Source organism: Staurois parvus, unplaced genomic scaffold (genome assembly GCF_062004578.1).
Source record: "Staurois parvus isolate SC_StPar_1 unplaced genomic scaffold, SC_StPar_1.0 ptg000053l, whole genome shotgun sequence".
NCBI lineage: Eukaryota > Metazoa > Chordata > Amphibia > Anura > Ranidae > Staurois > Staurois parvus.
In genome coordinates, this window is record NW_028317849.1 from 2729383 (window position 1) to 2753398 (window position 24016).

The following is a 24016-nucleotide window of genomic DNA, read 5'->3' on the forward strand; positions in this document are numbered from 1 at the left end:
TTTTGTATGGCTCCAATAGCACCACATCCGCACCAAAAACGTGCAGGACCCTTTTTTGGGTCCACACTAGAATCGGGTTGCATGGGTATTCACACTTATGCAATCTGATTCTGCACATTGCACCGCATTTTGCGGACCGATTTCAGGGTGTTGTTAACTTAACCACTTGTCGTCCGGCTGCTGTATATAAACAGCCAGACGGTGGCAGTCCAGGGGCGGGTTGCCGTTCATAAACTGTTCATGGACTGTGTGAGCTCCCTGGGAGCGCGCAGCACCGCGATTCGGTGCCTGCTGTGTCCTTTGGACACAGTGGAACACCGATTGTCGTGCGGGACCTCTGAGCGAGGTCCCGATCATGTGATCACTGAGTGGCCAATCAGTAATCACATGCAGAGTAGTAAGCAAGATGTCACTTCTGACATCATTGCTTACTATGTGTGAAATCTGTGAATGATCAGAGGTCACATGGTACAAGGCTATTCACAACAGCCTTGTACCATGTGACAAGCTGTGACCAATCACAGCACACACAGTTGTTCTCAATGGCTGCAAGAATGCAGCCAGAATAGGAGAAATGATTGTTTTTACAGCCTTTATGGGTGTAAAAGCAATCAGTGTAAAAAAAAATAAATTTCATCGCCCCCCCAAAAGTAGTAGTGTCACCATGGTGACACTGTACTGCTAGGGTGACAGTATGTAGAAAAAAACAAATAATAATATGAAAATGTAAAAAAAAAATTTTTTAAATTATAATTTTTGGTTATAAACTAATTTGGGTTATTTTTTTTTTACTAAAAATAACTGAATAAATTTTGGCCAAGATTTACGATGAAATATTATTTATTTGCAAAAAGTTATTTTTTTTCAAACTTTTTGGACTTTTTCATTTACATAGCAAAAAAAAAATAAAAATCCCAGTGGTGAATAACTACCACCAAAATAAAGCTGTCTCAAAAACATGCTAAAAAATTCATATGGGTACAGTGTTGCATGACTGCGCAATTGTCAAAGCGTGATAGCGCTGAAAGCTGAAAATTGGCCTGGACAGGAAGGGGGTGAAAGTGTCCGGACTTGAAGTAGTTAACATACACATCCGCAGCAGTTCACATGAATGGGGTGCGAGTCTGATGCGGTGCGGAATTCTCACAGAAAACGCTGCAATTCTGCACATCAGTGTGAACCCTACGTCAATGTGACTACTAGCTGGAATATTACCTTGAACAAGAACCTACCTCACTGATGTGTACTGACTGGCTTTATTGACCGTACTGAACACGTCCTGGTTCTCTCACACACAAGTGCTAACACTAGGCACAGGCAACTGACATTTTTTTTAGCAGGCCACCAACGACGACCCTCACATTTCTCTTATGACACAAGTTCCCGTCTAGAGCAGTAATAGTACATATCAGCCGCGATACACAATGCATGGCACTGGGCGGCATGCAGAAACCAAGAGTAACCCCGCCTCCTCTACACCACGCCCCTCTCACTCTTCTGAAAATGACCCGGCTCTACGCAAAGTCACATGATCGTGGCGTCATCCCTGCGCCCCGTATTTCCTGCACTAGTGTGTCCTTGCCTGGGAGAAACATGGCGCCTGCCGTGCTGAGACTTCTCAAGTGAGTCCCGCATTGCCCCAGTGATAGCAATAAACGTTTGTGAACATTCTGTTGGCACACATGGAACACCCAGGGAGTCGTGGCTGCAGTTAGTATTATAGCATTAGGGCTCCGGTAGGACTATCAGTTGCATTGGCAGAGTTATGAGTTTGAATATTGAAATGCATGGTGTTTGGGTGGAATGCCATTGTCTCAGTAGTGGAGTTTACTATACCCCTCCCCCCAGGCAACCTGTGAGCTTTCAGTTGATGGAGATCCCTGAGATGCTCATACTGGTTGGATGCCTAGGATGCTGCACCTTGCTTCTGGGGCTCATCCTTGTGTACGCTAAGGTTGGCTGTACATAGGCACTATATTGCTGAAAGTATTGGGCCAGCCCTCCAAATCATTGGATTCAGGTGTTCCAATCACCTCCATGGCCACAGGTGTATAAAATCAAGCACCTAGGCATGCAGACTGCTTCTACAAACATTTGTGAAAGAATGGGTCACTCTCAGGAGTTCAGTGAATTCAAGCATGGTACCGTGATAGGTTGTCACCTGTGCAATAAGTCCATCCATGAAATTTCCTTGGTACTAAATATTCCACAGTCATCTGTTATTGGGATTATAACAAAGTGGGAGCAACAGCAACTCAGCCATGAAGTTGTAGGCCATATAAAATTACAGAGCGGGGTCAGCGAATGCTGAAGCGCACAGTGGGCAGAAGTTGCCAACTGTCTGCAAAGTCAATACTTAAAGACCTCCAAACTTCATGTGGCCTTCAGATTAGCACAGCAGTGTGTAGAGAGCTTCATGGAATGGGTTTCCATGGCCAAGCAGCTGCATCCAAGTGCAATGAAAAGTGTCGGGTGCCGTGGTGTAAAGCATGCTGCCACTGGACCCTAGAGCAGTGGAGACATGTTCTCTGGAGTGACCAATCACACTTCTGTGTCTGGCAATCCGATGGAAGTGTCTGGGTTTGGTGGTTGCCATGAGTACTTTCCTGAATGCATTGGGCCAAGTGTAAAGTTGGGTGGAGGGGAGATTATGATGTGGGGTTGTTTTTCAGGGGTTGGGCTTGGCCACTTAGTTCCAGTGAAGGGAACTCTTAAGGCGTCAGCATACCAAGATATTTTGGACAATTTCATGCTCCCAACTTTGTGGGAACAGTTTAGGGATGGCCCCTTCCTCTTCCAACATGACTGCACACCAGTGCACAAAGCAAAGTCCATAAAGACATGGATAAGCGAGTTTGGGGTGGAGGAACTTGACTGGCCTGCACAGACTCCTGACTTCAACCCCATAGAACACCTTTGGGATGAATTAGAGCGGAGACTGTGAGCCAGGCCTTCTCGTCTGACATCAGTGACTGACCTCACAAATGCGCTTTTGAAAGAATGGTGAAACATTCCCATAGACACACTCCTAAACCTTGTGGACAGCCTTCCCAGAAGAGTTGAAGCTGTTATAGCTGCAAAGGGCAGGCCAACTCAATATTGAACCCTATGGACTAAGGCTGGCCATACATTATACAATTTTCTTTAGAAATTTGCTTTAGATTTACCAAAAACCATATAATATGAGGTCAAACCTAAACAACACTTTCAATTGTTTCCAATTAGGCAGACCCTTGCACTACATAGTTGAAGGTAAATCTAAATAAAATTGTATAGTGTATGGCCAGCCTAAGACTGGGATGCCATTAAAGTTCATGTGCGTGTAAAGGCAGGCATCCCAAAACTTGTGGCAATTTAGTGTATATGTTTTCCCATACAGCACAGATGGACTTCTTTCCTGCTACAGCTATTGTATTTTGACAGCCACCCTGCCAGCTGTCAAAATATCTGAACAGCTGCATCTGATTGGACGCAGGCACTGTTCAGAGGACAGTTATCCCCCAGCTCCTTTGATTTTCAATTGAAGGACGTTGGGCGGGAGGCAGCTGGCAGGGCCACCCATTGAGGAAAGTTTGGGCAGCTCTTGATGAACTGGCTGAATGTTGCTCTGTGTATGAGCAGCTTAATCCAAAATAAACGAAATTGTGACTTTTCTTCACCATCATCCCTCCTCCAGCATTTACATTGGTCTTTCCCCTATAAGACCCACCTCCAGCACACACACACTGGTATTATGCCTCTATATGTCCTTCAGCACACACTTCTTTCCTCTCCATCCCTCCTTTGGCATACAGATTAGTACTTCCTCAGTGAGATCCCACCTCTAAAGTAGAACAATAGGCAAAACTTTTTTTTTTCTTCTCTTCTCTTTTTTTTTTTTTTTTTTTCATTTTGGATAGAGTAAGGGAGGGTTATAACCCCTGTAAGATTTTTCTTTTCTCACCATCTGTGTCCCATTGTGGAGATTTCCCTTTACTTCCTGTCCTATAACCAAACTGGAAGTGAAAGGAAATCCCTGCAAATAAAGAGGAGCTCCAGTCCCCCCCCCCCCCCAAAAAAAAAATGTCAGCAGCTACAAATACTGTAGCTGTTGACTTCTAATATAAGGATGCTTACCTGTCCAAGGATCCAGCAGTAATCCCACCTCAATTGGCTTCGGGTGCAGGCAATGGCATTTTAGATAAGGGAAACTGGCAGTTTCCTACTGTGCATGCGCAAGCCGCACTGCGCTTTGCAAACGGTCTTGCAGTCTTCTGGGACCTGTGAAGGAGAGGGGGTGCAAACGTCTGCACAGATCTGACCAGAGCTTTAAGGGAATTCTTTGGGCAACCCCAGGTCACCAGAGCTACAGTCCCTATTGTAAGATTTTTCCTCTATTACCCTACATTTGGGATTTTCGTTTACATTCTCTTTCAATGATAATGGTAAACAGGACAAATAGGGTGAATCTCCCTAATGGGGACACAGACAGCAATAAAAACTGACAGGGGTTCTAATCCCCCTCTATCCAAAACTAAGAAAAAAAAATGTTTTGTCTTTAGTTATACTTTAATCTTTCGCCTGTTTCACTGCTGGAGGACACGTATTAGTCTGTATTCCTCCTCCAGCGTACAGATTGGACTTTTCTCAATGGGATCCCACGCTCAGCACATAAATTTAGTCTTTGGCTGTAACATCCCACCTCCAGCATTCACATTGGACTTTGCTCAGGGAGATCCCACCTCCAGCGCACAGATTGGTCCTTCCCCCGTTAGATCTCTATCCGCACTCCTCTCCTGCATATACATCCTCCTGTCATACCCTCTGTGCTCTTGTCCTGCACTTTTAACCCACTTTCATGCTGTCCACACTGATCTCCTGCACATACTGCCTTCTGTCATATCTACTACACTTCTCTCCTGCATATAACCACCTACTGTCATATTCTGTACACTCCACTCCTGCACATACCCCCCATGTCATGTCTTCCACACTTCTTTGTTGCACCTACCTCCCCATGTCATACCCTCTTGTATATATTTCTCGTGGTCATACCCTCCACATTTTTCTCCTGCACATACCCCTCCATCATTCACACCACACTCCTCTTCTTTACTTACTGCCCTGCCATACACTTCACACTTTCTCCTGCACATACTACCCCTCTCATACCCTCCACACTCCTCCACATATTCCACCCTTTCATACCCTCCACGCTCCGCTCCTCTCCTCTCCTCCTGTACATGCTACACCTTGTCATATTCTCTGCATTTCTCTCCTGCACATACCTCCCCTTGTAATTCCTTCTGCATCCTCTCCTCCACATACTGCCTACTGTCATTCCATTCTCATTAATATCCAGCATATATTGTCCCTGAGACACTTTATTATTTTTGTTTGTTATATGTCCAACATTTCCTTATTTCCCACTTGACTTAAAGTGGCTGTAAACCCTTATATATACCTAGTAAAGTGACTGGCCTAAGGTGATCCCCAGGAGCTGAAACAAATCCTCCTACATAAGTTGTATCTGTTTGTCTATAGTCGTCTTTCCCATACATCCATTCAAAATGCAGAATTTACACAGGATCTCTCAGATATGAAAAGCAGGGGGTGGGGAGCTAAAGGTACATCAGTAAGGAGAATTCTGAGAGCTGATTGGAGGGAAGGGACACACCCCCTTCACACAGCTGACAGGAACAGATCTGAGGCTGTCAATCAGCTAGCGGCTCCTCTCCTGTCACCATTTTTCTCCCGGTATCAGGAAAGCTTGTCAAGTGACTCATGCTGATAGCAGAGGAACAAGGCAACAGAGAGAAATGACACACAGTGCTATGGATTGAGACAAGTACACACTATAGAGGGATATGCTTTGTTCATATTTCATATCTGAGGTTTACAACCACTTTAATTCTTAATTGTCCATATTCCTGTGTACTTAATTTCAGGTTCACCACAAAAGTTGCGGTGGCTGGAGGAGCTGTCTATGTGGCATATGACTATGGGTTGCTGGGAAGTGGTACTCAGGGAGAAGAAGCCTTGAACAAGACCACAGCAGCTGTACCTCCTGCTGTTCATGAATGGGCAGACTACTTTGGTTTGCAGGTACAGTACATTGGATCAGAACTTTAGCTGGTTGTGCATAATGCCCATTGTGTATAGAAGTACTTGGTCTTAAAACTTACACTTAATGTACAACTAAAGGCAATTTTATGTCTTTCGTTTTGGACAGAGTGAAGAGGGATTAGAACACCTATCAGATTTTTATAATTTACTCTCTCTATTTGTCATGTTCATTGTTTTAATAAACCCAGGACCCTGCATTCACGCTATCTGGTCTCCCACAGTACACACAACATGGAAATGCAATTATTTTAGTTATTATAAACTGCTAAATACCTTTTCTCATCAGCAGTTAGAGCTCTCGTGACATCTATCAGTGTTAAGCAGAGCACATGTTAAAGCTTGTAGGAGCTGTAGGAGGATGCAGAACCCCTGACCTCTGTCTGGACAGTGCTGATTGGCCCTGTGCTGATCACATGCACTCTCCCAAGAAAACAAAACTTCTCTAGAAATACACACCAAACTGAGCATGTGCAGAGTGTCTCCACATGATATGTCTTATCAGGAGATAAGGGGGGACCACTGGAAGAAGGGGAGGATCAGAGAAGACATAACAAACAGCATTTTTACACAATGCAGAGGATTAACCCCTTGGTTGCACAATGAGTATAACAAGCATGCTTTACTGCATATACAGACTGATTTTACTGTTGTAGGTTAGTAAAGACAATATCTACCAGTTAATGTAAAGCTGGTTCACAAAGTGCTGGAAGATCATAACACAGATTGTTCATGTTGTGAATGTGCTTCTAATACTTGCTTTTCTATAAACGTATTCATTTCTATAGGCCTGTTTCATGTGTGTTGACACACTTAAAGCAGACAATGAGCAGCTAAAATGTAAATAGTGTAACATTTTGGTATCTAAACAGCCCAACTCTGTGCTAATAATTCCTAGTAAACAAAGTGTAATCTTTAATATACCTTGTGCCTCTAATCTAAAGCAATAATCTACTGCTGCTGTATTAACATATACACCAAAATTCAAAAATCTTTTCAAATGAAAATACATCATCCAAATACATCACTGTAGCCATAAATCTATAAGTCGTAAATTGATGCAAATGTAATCAAATATGCCAGGGTCTCAGTCAAAATAATAACCAAAACCATGATTGATCCAGTATCACACTTGGTTCTCTGTGCACACACACAATTTTGTATAGTCTTTTATAAAGATGTCTTCCCCAGTTATAATCTCCAAATAGTGAGAAACTCTGAACCAAATCATTGTGCTCAATTCTGTGAACCAGATGCACTCTGTGTTCTTGTTTCTCTTCACCAGTCCAAAGGAGAGAAACTCACCAACTTTAATTGCCTCAATTTTACAAATCAGCGAAACTTGCTTTTAGCTGTAGCAAATCGAAACAAAAATACTCCCTCATGTCAGATCAGCATCCTCTCCTCCTCTCACCCTGGCTTAATGCAGTAAAGTAAGTAGGACCATATAGCATAATATTGCTAAAATCACCAGTATTTAATAAAAACAAACATACAAAACAAGCTTCAAATGAACATAACAATATGCACAGAACTTCGGCAGGTCCCCCTGCAATGTTAACACTCAGTCATACAGAGCCAGTGCCGGCCACACTGTTAGTGTATACTTCACCCAGATAACCAGCTCACTGCTGGAAACCGCCTAAGCCGCTAATCAGGATTCCTGCTACATCACATCTCTATATGCAGCTATCCAGATTAGCTTTTTCACTGCTTGACTGTAGAGTGTCGTATCTACACCCAGGTGAACTGGATATTGCAGTGCTAGCCTGGAATGTGACCTTTTGGCTCTGCAATTTAGTGCTTTTCAGACTAAAGTGTACTGTATGGTTGTCCAACCTTTTGACTTTCATGGGCCACATTGGAAGAAGAGGAATTGTCTTGGGCCACACATAAAATACACCAACAGTAAGGATAGCTGATGAGCAGAATGTCAGGCAGATCACAAGTTAAGAACCACTGATATAATGTACCTATCTGAGTAATGAAACTTCATTTTTTTTTTGTAATATTTTATATTATAAAAGCAAAAGAGGGCAACATAAAACTAGTGCAGTATTAACCACCTGCCGACCACAGATAGCTGAATGACGGCTACAGTGCGGCCGGCCAGTTCTGGGTGGGCGTCATATGACGTCCTCCCAGAAAGCGCTCTCCTGTGCGCCCCCAAGGGGCACGCACCCGGCGATCTCCGTGATCGCTGTGTCCTACTGACACAGCTGATCACATGATGTGGTAAAAGGCCAATCAAAGGCCTTTTACCACGTGATCAGCCGTGTCCAATGACGCGCTAATCACCGGGAAATGCAATTGCCGGTTCTCAGCTGCACTTTCCTCACGCTGTCAGATCGTGAGGAAAGTACTGCCGAGAACCGGCAGTTGTCAGAGCAGGGATTGGCACCGATCATCAGGGCACTGATGATCAGTGCCCTGATCGGTGTCCAGCAGTGCCACCCACCAGTTCCGCCCACCTGTGCCACCCACCAGTTCCGCCCACCTGTGCCACCCACCAGTGCCACCCACCCGTGCCCACCAGTGCAGCCCAGCAGTGCCACCAGTCAGTGCCCAGTGGTTGTGCCAGTCAGTGCCCAGTGGTTGTGCCAGTCAGTGCCACCTAGCAGTGCTGTCTGTCAGTGCCACCTAGCAGTGCTGTCTGTCAGTGCCACCTAGCAGTGCTGTCTGTCAGTGCCGCCTATCAGTGCTGTCTGTCAGTGCCGCCTATCCGTGACACCTCATTAGTGCTGCCTATCAGTTCCCATCAGTGCTGGCTCATCAACGCACATCAGTGAAGGAGAAAAATTACCTGTTTGAAAAATTTTATAATAGAAACAAACCTTTTTTTCTTTTTTTTCTTTTTTTTTCAAAATTTTTGCAGTTTTTTTGTTTATAGCGCAAAAAGTAAAGTGCCCAGTGGCGATTAAATACCACTAAAAGAAAGCTTTATTTGTGAGGAAAAAAATGATAAACATTTCATATGGGTACAATCTTACATGACCGCGCAATTGTCATTCAAAGTGCGACAGCGCTGAAAGCTGAAAATTGGCCTGGTAAAGAAGGGGGTATAAGTGCCCGGTAGGCAAGTGGTTAAAAACTGTTTTTGGTTTAAAAAAAACTCATCAATATTTGGTTTGGTGGATGTAGTAGCAATTCTCAAGGTGCTTATCCAATATTTTGGTTCTAATTCTGCCCTTTTGTGTGCTTCTTTTACAAAGAATTTTATTATAGAATAGATAGGAGCAAAGAATCAGTAAAAAACAGATGCATTGACCAACAGGAATAAGACATACAAGGTATTCGATGAATATTACAGAATATGTACTGGTGGAGAGACATAGAAATAAACTGTATACTTAAGTGCCAAAAAAAAAAAAAAAAGGGGAGAAAACAATTAGAGAGAGATCAATGACAATATAAACTCTGAGGAAAAATTGTCACTGTATCAGCATACAGAAAGCGGAGAAGATATAAAATGGAGCCTCTCCAAATGTAGATAGGTATTCCACACACAGGGCTCTCAATGGAGTCCAGCATGAGAATTTAGTATTGTGGGTGCGGCACTCAAAGCAATAATCAATCAGTACAAATAGTATAAAAACAGGTTAGACAAGAGAAAAGAGAGGGACGAAGAGTAAGGAGACGAGGACAAAAACAAAAAGGGCTACAGGGCGATCGCAACAGAAAAAAAAAAGAACAAACTAATACGTAAATTTTATATTGACAGAAGGGACTGGTCGAATCTCGATGGTTGGGCTATATCAAGCCAGGGACGCCATGTCTGCAGGAATTTTGTGTGGGTATCCAACAGTATAGCCGTCAGTTTTTCGTTAACCATTATGAAGTTCATCCGGTTTTTGACAGCCTCGAAGCTGAGGAGGGGAGTCTTCCAAGCCCTCGCGATTGTCAGCTTGGTAGCCATAAATAGGTGTGATGCCAGCTGCCGTTCGGGACGGAGTAGGCCCACTAATGGTTTAAATAAAAGCGCTTCATACGGGTTGCGCTTAATGTCTGTGTGAAACATAGTGCGGAGAAGGGCATAAACTCTGATCCACAATCTACAAACCTTAGGGCAAGTCCACCAGATGTGAACCATAGTACCCACCTGTTGACAGCCCCGAAAACAAGTCGGAGAATATGTAGGGATAAAACGAGCTAGACGAGCAGGTGTGTAATACCATCGATAAAGAACCTTATAGGCATTTTCTAGAATAACATTCCTAGAACATTTGGGATATCATGAGAGGAGCGCAGAGTTTCAAAGGTGAGTAATCGAGTGGGAGATAGCATCAAGTGTACATCCTGGAAGCCATTTGCTTGCCACCAGGCAAACTGTCCAGGATTATCACGACCTGAGGGGAATAATGGGTTATGTAGCAAACGTAGTAACGGTAGGTGGGCAGAGATGAGGCCAGCTGAATATTTGATAGAATCCCAAAGACGAAGCGTCAGCGTCGGACTCAGGGATGAAGGTCGATGAGTAAAAGGAAGCCACGGCAAAGAAGAGAGTGGTATCGGGTGGGAGTCAATCAGGTCTACAGTAGCCTACAAGGGGAAATGGTGAGATGCATGGAGATGGGCTAAGGGGGCAATACTGGCCGCCAGATAGTAAGTCTGAAGATTTGGGACAGATAACCCACCCTCGGTCTTACGAGCAAATAAAATATGTTTACTAATTCTGAGTCGAGAAGAACTCCAAATGAAAGACAGGATTTTTCGCTGATGAATACGCAATATATGCGAAGGAACAGGGACAGGTAAAACGCAAAACACATACTGCAATTTGGGAAGATAGGTCATACGGATCACATTGATTCTACCGAACCACGAAAGCGGGCAGTGAGACCAGGAGGACAGCAGCTCGGTCAGTTCATTAAAGACAGCGGGGAAATTAGCCCGGTAAAGTCCTTCGTAAGTCGGGGTGAGCTTAATTCCTAAATACGGCAGAGCCGAGAGCCATTGAAAAGGGAACGAATGTTTCAGGGTAGCCAAAAGTGATGGAGGGAGAGTAATTGACATAGCCTTAGATTTGGCAGGGTTGACATGGAGACCTGAGAGAACTGCAAAGTAATCCAGAACCGCAAGTAAATTTGGCAAAGTAACCCCTGGGTTCATGACTGACAACAATCTATCGTCAGCGAACAGAGATAACTTATGTTAGGAGCCAGCTACATCTATTGCCTTAATATCAGGATGCATACGAATGGCTTTTGCCAAAGGTTCCAAGGCCAAGATAAATAATTTGGGAGAAAGTGGGCACCCTTGTCTAGTTCCCCTACCAATCGGGAACGTTGAGGACTCAAATCCATAATATTTGAGTTTTGCTTGAGGGGATGTATATAGCGAAGAAATCCAACGTAAGAACGAGGGACCAAAGCCAAAACTGAAGGACTGACAGGAGATAAGGCCAAGACAAAGTGTCGAAGGCCTTGTTGATATCTAGAGAAAGGAGCATCATATCAATTTTGCAAGCATGAGCCAAATGTTGTAACTGTAAAATGCGTCTGATGGCATCTCCGGCTTGTCTGTGAGGGACAAAACCCACTTGGTCTTTTTTTATCAGACGAGAAAGGAAAGAATTCAAACGAGTGGCTAAGATCTTAGTGAGGATTTTCATATCAATGTTAATAAGAGAAATAGGCCTTTAATTTGCCCAAGAGGAATGATCTCGATCCGGTTTTGCAATCATAACCACATTAGCAGTCAAAGAGTCAGGGGAAAAGTTCGAACCCCCCTTCATTGAGCATTGACCATAGCAGCAAGGTGAGGGGCAAGCACATCAGCCAATTTCTTGTAGTATAAAGCCGTGTATCCATCTGGACCTGGGCATTTGCCCGTCTTCAGATCTGCAATGCATTGCAGAACTTCTGATATTTGGATATCGCGGTCCATCAGGTCCTTATGAGCCTGAGTCAAAGTAGGCAAGGACAAATGGGATAAAAAGTCAGAAATAGACTGAGGGTCAGCCCGTGTAGGATCCATATAAAGTCTGGCATGTCGATGCCGGAACTCCTCCAATACCGCTACAGGATTACTTGTGAGAACATTCTGACGAGTACATAGAGAAATCGGTTTGGGGTGATGTGCAAAAGAGCGTAATCTATGTGCCAACATGGAATCTGGTTTATTTTCTTTACTATACCACTTCTGGCGTGTCCAACGCAAAGAGCGCTCAGCCTCATCTGTCAAACAAAGATCCAGTTCCAGGCGGGCCTGATCTAGCAATCTACGGTTCGATGGAGTAGGTACCTGCTTAAATTGAGCCGATGCGGAAGCTAGCTTTGATTCCAGCTGACTGTTTATGTTGTCTATTTCTCTTCCGCCTCGAAGCTATCTGAATAATATGGCCCCTAAGAACAGCCTTGTAAGCTTTCCATAACGTTACCAAAGAAGAGCCAGAACTTGAGTTTAGCTGGAAATATTCTTGGGATTTGCGCTGTAGTTCCGCCTGAATCTCCTTTAGCGACAGTAGGGAGTCATTCATAATCCAAGAGGAGTAGGCTGGTTTACAGAAGAGAGATCGACAAACCACCAAAATGGGGTCATGATCAGACCATGGAACCGTGAAGATAGAGACTGAGCGAACCAAGGGGAGATGTTTGCGTAATACAAAAGCATGGTCCATTCTGGAATGAGAATGGTGAGGGTGAGAGTAGTAAGTATAAGTCTTTCCCCCGGGGGGGTGGAATTCACGCCAAAGATCTACCAGGTCGTGGGTACTTAACGTACGCATAAAGGATTTAGCTGATGCGGAAGAATTAGAATTCTCTGCAGGGTATTTATCTAGTGAGGGATTTAATACTAAGTTGGAATCTCCTGCCATCAAAAGGGTACCCCGTTGATGAATAGCCAAGAGGGAGCAGATATGTGATAAAAAGGGTCCAGGGTTGACATTGGGAGTGTAGTAGGACATTATTGTGACATCTATACCCTGAACCGTGCCCTGTAATAAGATACCTGCCACTGGGGTCAGCAATACGCTTCTCACAAACTGAGTTTTGCTGTGAAAAGCAACTAAAACGCCTGAAATACCTGAGGGTAGCGTGCATCAAAATATTTTGGGGCGGAGGTAGTTGAGAAATTAGTTTCCTGCAGACAAGCAATGTCGACATGGCGAGCCCGGAGAAACTTAAATATCTTTACCCGTTTTTGCGGAGAGTTCATTCCCTGAACATTCAGAGATAACCAGTTCAACGACATAGCGATCGGAAGGAAAAAAAGATCCGATCTGCCATGATCCCCGAGAGCCCTGAAAATTTTTTTTATAAAAACAAAAAACACACATGACGAGACAAAGAAAAGGTGGAAAAAAGGAAGAAAATAAGAAACCATCTGGTATACAAGCAATATGCATGTGAAACAGTAAGATTAGTACAAACGTCGTAATAATCAACTGTGGGTGAAATACCCACAAAGAGGCTGGGTAGCGGGCAGGACACAAATCCAGACCACTAGCCAGCTCGGAGGGGGACACAATAGTTCACCGGAACAACTCGACATTCGTGAAAACAAGGAAATACTAAGCAAACAACTTAGGCTAATACACCCACAAATAAGTGGTCTATAAGAGGCTTGTAAGGCAGTAAGAATCTCAGCTAGAACCTCAAAAAAGAGGAAACTCCAAAATTACCGGAGGAGCAAGGCCGTCCACGAGCCCGTCCCGTGAACAGAATAACACCTGCGGCCTGAGATCCACTGCCAGTCCTGCCTAACAACAATAACGTAAGCATTTATACAGAACTAACATGGTTGATTAGGCATTAGTTGCAGCAAAAAAAGTGCCACCCATAGCTGCCCAGGAACACCTGAGGGCAGTGTCGCCCGCATCTCAAAAAGTGAAGGAAAAAACAAGTGCGAGTACCCAACCGGACACAGAGGGGTTTATTTACTAAAGCTTCCAGGTTTCATTGCCAAAGCTTCATTGAACAAGCTGAGGTTAGAAGCTGATTGGTTTCTATGCAGAAGGGAGTCTGATTTTGGACTCTCCAGCTTTAGTAAATAAACCCCAGAATGTCAACTCGCAGAAACTTCCTGGAAACGCTGGGCCTGTAAAGATCGAAGAGCCTGAGAGCTACTCTGGCTTGGAGGAGATGATTTAGGTGAAGACTGATAGCCCCACGGGCCTGTGGAAACTGTAGCCTCCTCAGTCGGGGAGCGTGGTAATTCCAGTTTCAGTTCCTGAAAGTGGTGGTGAAGATCCGCAGGTGAAGAAGCTTGGAACTGACGACCTTGAAAGGAGAACGAGAGCTTAAAAGGGAACCCCCATCTGTATTTGATATCAGCTGATTGTAGAATCTGAAGGTAGGGTCTCAGGGTACGACGTTTCGCAATCGTGACTGGAGACAAATCCGCAAACAGCTGAATGGAGTAACCCTGAAATTACAGAGCCGGACGATTCCGAGCCGCCTGTAGTAGACGCTCCTTGGTGCGGTAAAAGTGGAATTTAATGATTATGTCCCTGGGATCGCCCTCCAAGGGCTTAGGAGCTAAAGCTCTATGGATGCGGTCGAATTCCAGTCGCTCCAAGGGGATATCAGGAGCCAGTTCCTGGAATAGAGCGGTAGCAGTACCCTGTAGATCAGTGATTACCTCAGGAACCCCGCGGATGCGGAGGTTGTCTCTGCGGGCCCTATTCTCAGCATCTTCCAATTTATCTTTTAAAATGTCAAGCTCAGCATGCAGATCATCCACCTCCTGCTCATGACCCTCCAAGACTGTAGTCGCTAGATCCATACGTTGTTCCAATTGATGGGCACGGTGACCCAATTCTTTTAAGCCTCTTACCAGATCGGAAAATAATTTTCGAGAGGCAACTGTGATCTCTTCTCGCACTATGGCACGGAACTTGTGTAGTAAGGCTTCAGGGTTTTGTTCAAGGGGGCCGATCAGTCCCGAGGGAAATTGCTGCTGACTATCGCCATCCGACTCCGGATCCCCGGTAAGCTGCATGACGTCGTCAGGGTCTGGAGGGCATGGCGTTATCTTGGCAGTGTGGCTATGCAGAGGAGATTGCTGCTGGGCCCAGTGTTTGGGTTTGGTGCGTGGGGTACGATGCATTTTTAGGTGAAAACCCAGGCATTTCACAAGCACCTACAACTGGTTGGGATTATATGCAGAGGTGTAGAAGCCCTATTGCCGAGGTAGATGTTCCGGTGGCGCGGTGCAGGGAAATCATATGGCCATCTTCCCTGGCTACGCGTGCGTGTCCCCCAGCGGGGTTGTGTTTACATAAAGACTATTGCTGCGGAACACCTCATGCGCCCCGCCATAGCCATTAAATTGTAGAAAAAATTGTCACAATGGAGGGGGAGGGGTAGGTATAGGCTGGTATTGTAACTGTAACAATACCTCCCTTATGGTGATGATGTCCCAGGCAGAGCGAGCGTTGGCCCCAGGATCTCAGCCTCAAGAGGGGCGTGTGGGTCTGTGGCAGCCAGGTCAGGCGGACGGCAGCAATGAAAGCCCCCCAGAGGGGGGACAGGAGCCTCCAGTACACCCCCTAAAGAAAGAGGGCAAGTGGGTTGGACCACCAGGCCCAACGGGGGCCGCTCATCTACCGTAGTGGGCCTCCAGGCCCTGCAGAGTGTACAGGCCAAGTGCAATCCCTGGGGCCAATGGGGAGGCCAGGGGGCCACTCACAGACCACCCCAGAAGCAGTCCTGACAGCTGGGGTGCGGAATCGCGACGTCACGTCCCGGCCGCGACAACAGGAAAGACTGCGGCTCCACAGTCCGCGGTAGGCCGTAAACGCCCGTAGCTCTGCGGAAGTGACAGAAGCTCCCAGCACCCCTCCTCGGGTGTCAGGCAGGGGCCGCAGGACCTTCGGTGACTGCTTTGAGCCCTCCACCGCCCGGATGGCAGCGGATTGTATCGTGGGGCGCCGGAGCTCGTGATGAAGCAGCCACTCCGGTCGCCATCTTGGACACTCCCCCGCCCTTTGTGTGCTTCATCTTTGAAAATAGTTGCCCACAAATACAGGTGTTGCCGAAAACCGATGACATGAATAAGATGTGATTTGTGAGGAGTGGGATATTTTTTCTTTATTTTTCATAGCTGTCTTGGGGAGCAAGTTGGACACCCCTGGTGTACTGGTTAAATGAGCTGTGGAGTGCTCCCCAAGTCTAGGGCCTTGGCTTGGCCTCAGGCATGACTCTGAAGACTCTTTGTGAATTGGCCATGCAGGCCAAGTGTTGTGAGAGACCTCATTACTAGGACAGCTGGATGCTATATTAAACTACTGCTTTCACTTGGTTTTATTGTGGAAGGGATCAATGCTGAGGGATTGAATGGACATCTGCTGGGTGAAGTGTTGTGCAATCCATGCTTTTTTCCCATCATTACGCATTAAAGCACTTTTCTGCGCTGCTCCTGATTGCAAGTGATATGTGGAACTTTTCTAAGTTTTGTCTCTTGGCCACTTTTGGCTGCCTAACTCTACCCCTGCTACTCAGCAGCCAAGTTTGAGTGTCTGAGGCCTAGCTCCATACCCAGTGAAGCATTGTGCTCTGCCTTGCAGTGCAACATTGCCTGGTTCATGACACATGGTGGACAATACTGCTGTACTTGGAGGCTACAGCACCCACTATACTAATGGCTGTGGTGCTGCATGCACTGTACCCTAATGTGCATGCCTTTCTTTGAGTCTTCTCAGCTCCATGTTTGTGGGAATTCACTGTAGTCATGTATGGGTCAAGTAGCACATTTAGTTGCTTGCTCTGACTGCAGAGGCTATACGTAAGCTTACACAACAGTGTCTTGCAGAATCCTTGTCTGGTTTGCCTGCAGCCTCTTGGCCCTCTGCTGCCGAGACCTTGTCTGATGCATAGTCTTTAACTCTGTAATGGATGAACCTACAGCAGTGGAGTTGTAGTCCTCTGCAACAAAAGGAGCCCATTTAAGTCATTGCTGACGTGATGCATGCCACCTTAAAATTTGAGAATAGATTTGTAGCTCCTTCCAGAGCTGTCTCCAGTCTAGGCTCCCTTAGACAACCAGGATATTTCTGATATATCTGCTGTTCTCATTCTTTATTTATGGAGACTGGAACAACCCTGACAAGTTGTTTTTCCTGTCTGTCACTTTAAAACCCTCTGCGAATCTGGCAGTATCCAGTCTTAAAGTATTCACCATCCCAGGTGAGGAGGCACCTGTTTTTAAAGCGGAGTTCCACTCACGCTGTCAAAAAATAAGTCAGCAACTACAAAAACTGTAGCTGCTGACTTTTAAAAACACTCACTCACCTGTCCCGCGGTGTCTCCTGCAGCCGTTTTACTGGCCGTCTTCTCTCCCTGGGTGCTGGCATCTTCAGTGTGGGCACCTGGCTGTGACAGCTTGTGGCTTCACAGCCGGGTACCCACTGCGCATGCGCGAGTAGCGCTGCGCTTCCTGAATGGTTCTGTAGTCTTCTGGGACCTGTCACGTGTCCCAAATGATTATGGAAAGGGAGGACACCTTTCACTTATGATTGCCTAGGCAATCGGAGCGGAAATGGGAGCGGGTACCTGTCAAATTCAGGTACCATTTCCCCCCAAAGGTGCCAATCCTTACTGGGGAGCGGTGGACTAGTCTTTAAAGTGGAACTTCCCTTTTGGGTGGAGCTCCGCTTTAAGGACTGCATCAATAAACATGCTGAAGGCCTTTTCTAGAACAATGTTCCCTCTGACAGGACCTGCATTGCAACCTGTCTTGACTATGATATAGTCTATCAGACACTAGCTAATAGGATTAAGACCATTTTAAGGTATCTGATCTCTATGACAAATGATCCCTTATTCTACTACAACCTGTTCAGTGCCCAACCCAAAAGGGAAATCCTCTCCATACTGGATCCCAAGGCCTTAACTGTCTTCATTCTGGCCCAGAAATTCTTCTTGGAAACCACAGGATTCAGCATAGCCTTCCCATCAGTGAGATTTTCTGGCCTTTGTGGACAATAAGGGTGTGTACCTGCATGTCCCTGTTTTTCCAGCACATCGGCAAGTCCTTTGCTTTGCTGTCGGCTGCGCTTTGTGTTTGGCCCTACCATTCAGCCAATTTTCAGCACTTTGGGTGTTCACCAAGGCATTGGCCTCTTTGATAGCCTCCCTATTGTGAGTTACCTAGATGACCCCCTTCTAGGGGAACAGTCAGTACAAGGTCTGGCAGTCAACACAGAGTTTTTCTTCCCCAGGAGAAAGTTCAAATTGTCTGCTCTCAGGCTTGGACTCTTCATTCCAGGGGTCACCTGACTTTTAGATTCAGCATGATAGTTCTGAGGCTGTTGGTAGCCTCTTTCAAGGCATTTCCTTTTGCCAAGTTTATTACAACCTGATATTTGTCTTTCCTGTCCTGAAACTCCCTCCCCATCTGCTCTGCAGGATCAAGATGTAACCAGTGATTTTCTATGACACCAAAAAGCTAGGAAGACTACCTCTTGCAAGCTCTACCACAGTACATGAAAGGCGTATTTCTCTTGGTGCAAGTCCAAACACTTTTCAGGCCCAAAAAATATGACAAATCCTGGCCTTTTTCAAATGGGTCTGTTTCCCATATGCCTTCCCCTGTGCGCTACCCTGTGGGATCTGAATTCGGTTCTCTCTAAAATTTAGTTCACTTCAAAAACCATCTTATGAACCCATCAGGAATATTTCCCTTTCCACTGTCGCTCACAAGGTTGCTGTTCTTGTTGTCATCACTCTGAGACAAGTGTCTGAGTTGGTCATGGTGTTGAGGCCTTCATTCCTATAGTAGTTTTAGCCTTTTACCTCAGAGGGAACATCATTCCTTTTTGTTTGTCTGTCTGACTCCAGTTCATATTCCTTCCTGTTTGTCTGGCTCCAATTCATCAGAAGGAGCTCTCCCTCCATTGCTTCCATTATGTTTGTGCTGTCTGACTCTCTTATCCTAAACGGTACACTTAAAGAACTAGCTTCTTGTGGTTCATACAATCAATATGGTCCTAAGGATTGGCTACCATCTTTTCCTGTCAAGGCACACTCTTCTAGGTCTTTTATTGAATTTTGGGTTTTTCAGGCATCAGGTAACTGTTTCCCAGATTTGCAAGGCTTTCACCTCTTCACATGTTCTCCAGGTTCTACCAGATGGATGTTTACGTGTCATCTGATGCCTTCTTCAGGTGTAAGGTCTTTCAGTTGGCTCTTTGAATTTCAGGCAGTCCCCAGTCTGTTGCTTTTTTTTATTGGGCATTTTATTGTTGCCGTTATCCACCCCTTGTTTGGAATGGTTTTGGACATTTCGACTGTATTTGAATTCCTGTGTCCCTCAATAAGCAGGAAATAAAATAAGATTTTTTTTTTTTGTACTTACTGTGGATTAAATTTTTGGTGTTTTGAGGGACACATGTCCCATCCCTCTGTTTATGGTCATGCTCTTGGTAGCTTGGTTGCTTTATTACAAAACTGAGGCATGCTTGGAACTAGGAGGTGTTATACTGGGCTGGCCCACTATGTTTCTATTTGCCAGCCTCCATTCCTCCTGTAGCTGGCAGTATAACCTATTTGAACTCCCGTGTCCTCCAACAAAGAAGTGGAATTTTCATTAAGTACAAAAATTCTAAACCACATTCAAAATTGTTGGCACACCTGTGTTTTTTAGTTCACCACAGATGTGAACCATATTGCAGTGTGTTAATGCATGCACTGTAGCACAGCACAAAGGTGTGAATCTGACCCAAGTCTGTTTGGAATGTTCTCCTTAAAGAAAAGGTTTCTCTTACCAGAGTAGGGAGGTGCTTGTGTGAGCACAGTGTTAATTCTGGTGAGATTTGAGGTCTTCGACACAGAGAAATAATTGCAGATTCAGAATATAGTGCCACAGTACTCAGGCTGCTTTAATGTGAGAACAATAGAGACGTTTTAATAGGTATACAGTTCTAGTATTGGTGCTTGAAAAAATATTCTTTGTTATATCAAGTTGCCTTTTGCAACTGCGAATCATCATGCTTGAGCATTCTTTGCATCTTTGAAAGACTTGAAGCAATTTCATTTTTATTATTTTTTTAAAATTCATTTCATTTTAAGCTCTTGGTTTGCCACAAGGTTTTTTGCCTCTATGATACTTGCATCAAAATGGGTAGACCAGCTTTTGAAAAGTCCAGCAGATTTGTCATTAGAAAAAGATACAATGCCTTAACCCTGCTGCTACCATATACTGTATGTTGAGAATTCATTCTGTTTCAGGGTAGATATCAAACATCAGGTAATTTATTTTCTGCGCATGGTATATTGACACAGTTTAGATACTTAAACTTAATATTTGTTAGCAATGCAATAACGTTTGTCTATGGTACTATATATATTAATGTAAACACGATTTGCTTTACATGAGGAGAAAACCAGTAAATATGATTTGTATTTCCTTTTACAGCTTCCATCCACACCAAAGCTTGACTTTTCTCTTGGCGAGTCATGGAATTGGGGTAAATTTACAATGCATAAAGTAGTTGTCTTGTCTTGTCTATTTTGTGAAAACAATATATAATATAATCTGTTTAAATTTTGAAGTGTCTGATTATTTGAAAAAAATTTAAAAAAGTCAGACTCTCAGATGAGTGTTTTTATTCACCTGGCATGCATACATATTGGGTTTTCGTTCTGTGAAGGTGTTAATGCACATATAAACAGGTTATATTTAACTCTTTAGAGCACTGGTGTAAAACTGGTGGCCCTCCAGCTGTTGCCAAACTACAAGTCCCATGAGGCATGCAAGACTGACAGTTGCAAGCATGACTCCCAAAGGCAGAGGCATGATGGGACTTGTAGTTTCACAACAGCTGGTGGGCCACCAGTTTGACACCCCTGCTTTAGAGGGTAAAAAAATCTATGTTCTGTTTTACATTAAGGCGCGAGAAAGGTTTGAATATCTTTAAGTGAAACTTTCAATTAAAAGACATGGAGGCTACCATTGAGGAAATTCCAAATTCCTGCCTGTCATAAAAGCACTCTTGCTTCTATAGTTTAAGACACTAACTCAAACAAGTATGATCTCCTTGACTTTTCCCAGACTTTTCTGAGCTACAGTTGTGTCCAAAATTATTCAACCCCCACTGAAATTGAGTGTTTTGGCCAGTTTGACATTGCTTTTGATCATTCAGTCATCTTGCTTACATTTACATTAAAGAGGCACTTGTAGGTCAGACAAATATAACATAACAGTTATAATGAAATAACCACAAATGTCTTTTCTGTGCTCACAGCATTATCAGTTTTATTCAACCCCCAAGTGACATTCAATCTTAGTACTTAGTACAGCATCCTTTTACAGTTATAACAGCTTTTAAACGTGAAGCATAGCTTGACACAAGTGTCTTGCAGCGATCTACGGGTATCTTCGCCCATTCTTCATGGGCAAAGGCCTCCAGTTCAGTCACATTCTTAGGCTTGCGCACTGCAACTGCTTTCTTTAAGTCCCACCAGAGGTTCTCAATCGGATTTAAGTCTGGTGACTGCGATGGCCACTCCAAAATGTTCCAGCCTTTCCTCTGCAACCATGCTCTAGTGGACTTGGAGGTATGCTTGGGATCATTGTCCTGTTGAAAGGTCCAACGTCTCCCAAGCCTCAGGTGTGTGACGGACTGCATCACGTTTCCATCCAATATCTCCTGGTACTGAAGAGAATTCATGGTACCTTGCACACGCTGAAGCTTCCCTGTACCTGCAGAAGCAAAACAGCCCCAAAGCATGATTGACCCTCCACCATGCTTCACAGTAGGCAAGGTGTTCTTTTCATCATAGGCCTTGTTCTTCCTCCTCCAAACATAGCGTTGATCCATGGGCCCAAACAGTTCTAATTTTGTTTCATCAGTCCACAGAACACTATCCCACAACTTTTGTGGTTTGTCCACATGGCTTTTGGCATACTGCAGTCGACTCTTCTTATTCTTTGGAGACAGCAAGGGGGTACGCCTGGGAGTTCTGGCACGGAGGCCTTCATTACGCAGTGTGCGTCTTATTGTCTGGGCTGAAACTTCTGTACCCACATCTGACAAATCTTTTCTCAGTTCCTCAGCAGTCACACGGGGACTTCTCTCCACTCTACGCTTCAGGTAGCGCACAGCAGTCGAAGTCAGCATCTTCTTTCTGCCACGACCAGGTAGCGTTTCAACAGTGCCCTTTGCCTTGAATTTGCGAATGATGCTTCCTAAGGTGTCTCTTGGTATGTTTAACATCTTTGCAATCTTCTTATAGCCATTGCCCTTCCTGTGAAGAGAAATCACCTCTTCTCTTGTCTTCCTGGACCATTCTCTTGCCTTCACCATGTTTGTAACCACACCAGTAAATGTCTAGAAGGAGCTGAGTATCACAGTCATTTTAAAGCTGCCTAATTGGTGCTTATTATGCTTGATTGCTGCTCGGTGACATCCACAGGTGTTTTCAATACCTGATGGAAAGCACCTGTATGAACCTCTGTTCTTCAGAGTGGTAGTCTTTAAGGGGTTGAATAATTGTGGCAATGAAGAAACCACATAAGAACCATTTACTACTGTATTACATAAACAATTGATGTCATTTTAGTTGCATTTGGGTAGTTACAACGTCCTTGTAGGATTTGATTCTGAATACAATTCCAAATGTACACTATAGTCCCTAAACCCCTTTACAGCATTGGGGGTTGAATAATTTTGGACACAACTGTACACATGTGTTCTGGGTCAGAGACTGCTAGTATTGAAACTAAAAGGTCAGCATAACAGCAAGGCATTCATACAAAGTAATCAATAATTACAGCCACCTGACTTCCACACCTATTTATTTTAGGGCAGCCATGACAGGCTTGCGTTTTTGAGTTGCATGTGGTTTAAGCAGCTGAAAAATGCTACACGTAAAAATATTTGCAGCTTAATAAGGCCTCTTTTCACATGATTAGCCAGAGGGCTGTAAAAACAGGTGGTTTTACTGACTTCCCACCTAAAATCCAACATATAGCCAGAGGCCGGAAAATTTAAAACACTTTGGTGAACTGACAGCGCTGCCTGTCAAACCCATCCATTCAAGTCAGTGGGACTGTGCTGCAACTGTGACCCTAACACTTGGCTTAGTTCCACTCAAAATCACTGTTCATCAAAGAAAAAAAAAAGAATTGCCTCCTGAATGTCTGAAAGCTGCTTCAGCCACGGATTGCTTTTCAGAAATTGCTGCAGTCAAAAAATGTTTCATCTCCCCTTCTTCTGGAATGATATGTTGTGGTTTCCAATGAACGTACTATCAATTACTATGCAATTTACTATTGTACAGTTGCAAGAGTTTTTTTTTCTATGAATTAGGTAGGTTTTACCCTCTGTTTAAATGTGGCCCCTTGAAGTATTTCACTCATTTTTGCCTACTGTTTTTGAGTTTGACATGCCTGCTTCAGGGAATAGCAGGTAGACACTTGGGTTGATATACTAAAGGGGTTGAGAATCTTCACTCAAACTGTAGCTCTGCTTACTTTGAGTAAAGATTCATTAATTTATCAAATCATGTGAAAAGTACATTTCTGTTTTTGTAATATGTGCATGACAGGGTATTCAATTTATTGAGTGAAGTTTCTTAGCTCATTTAGTAAAGCAGCCTTACCAGATAGCATGTGTGACTCCGGGTTCAAAGCTCATCTGCATGGGTACTGAGTGAAGTCCTAATCTGTTTGTATTGAGCCTAACAAGCAGCATAAATGCAGATTTGATTTCTGTGCACATTCGGGGTTCAAATATTTGCTGAAACTTTATGCCTATGAGTCCTAAAACTGCTGCTAATTCTCTACCTGTCCTCTTGTTTTTAGGGGTGCAGAAGTCTGTGTCTGCTCTCTCATCTGCACCAAACAAAGCGTGTGAGTACACGGCAGATGGATGGAAGTATATAAAAGACTCGGTGAAGTGATTCCTCTGTATATAAGAAAAAAATAAACTTTATTTATACATTTATTTTCTCTTTTTTGTGATTTGAAT

The 24016-nt window shown here is 44.3% G+C and overlaps 1 protein-coding gene across 2 annotated transcripts; it reads left to right on the top strand.

Moving 5' to 3' along the window:
• Positions 1-1493: 1493 nt before the first annotated feature.
• Positions 1494-23992, top strand: MICOS13 (mitochondrial contact site and cristae organizing system subunit 13). Of its 2 annotated transcripts, XM_089667231.1 has the most exons (5): positions 1494-1622; positions 5928-6084; positions 9824-9892; positions 20461-20512; positions 23851-23992. In XM_089667231.1, exons 1-5 carry the CDS (start codon positions 1504-1506, stop codon positions 23946-23948), a joined length of 495 nt encoding a protein of 164 aa, XP_089523357.1. In that variant the 5' UTR covers positions 1494-1503; the 3' UTR covers positions 23949-23992. The 2 variants fall into 2 exon arrangements, with proteins under 2 accessions (XP_089523357.1, XP_089523364.1); XM_089667238.1 differs by lacking the exon at positions 9824-9892.
• The last annotated feature ends 24 nt before the right edge of the window (positions 23993-24016 follow it).

What these genes read in the sequence shown, in the direction of transcription:
- MICOS13 (XM_089667231.1), top strand. Translation starts at nt 1,504, where the DNA reads ATGACCCGGCTCTACGCAAAGTCACATGATCGTGGCGTCATCCCTGCG. An exon ending in CATGTCTGCAGGAATTTTGT is followed by an intron (nt 9,893 to 20,460) that starts GTGGGTATCCAA and finishes TTCCTTTTACAG; the next exon opens with CTTCCATCCACACCAAAGCT. An exon ending in TGGCGAGTCATGGAATTGGG is followed by an intron (nt 20,513 to 23,850) that starts GTAAATTTACAA and finishes TCTTGTTTTTAG; the next exon opens with GGGTGCAGAAGTCTGTGTCT.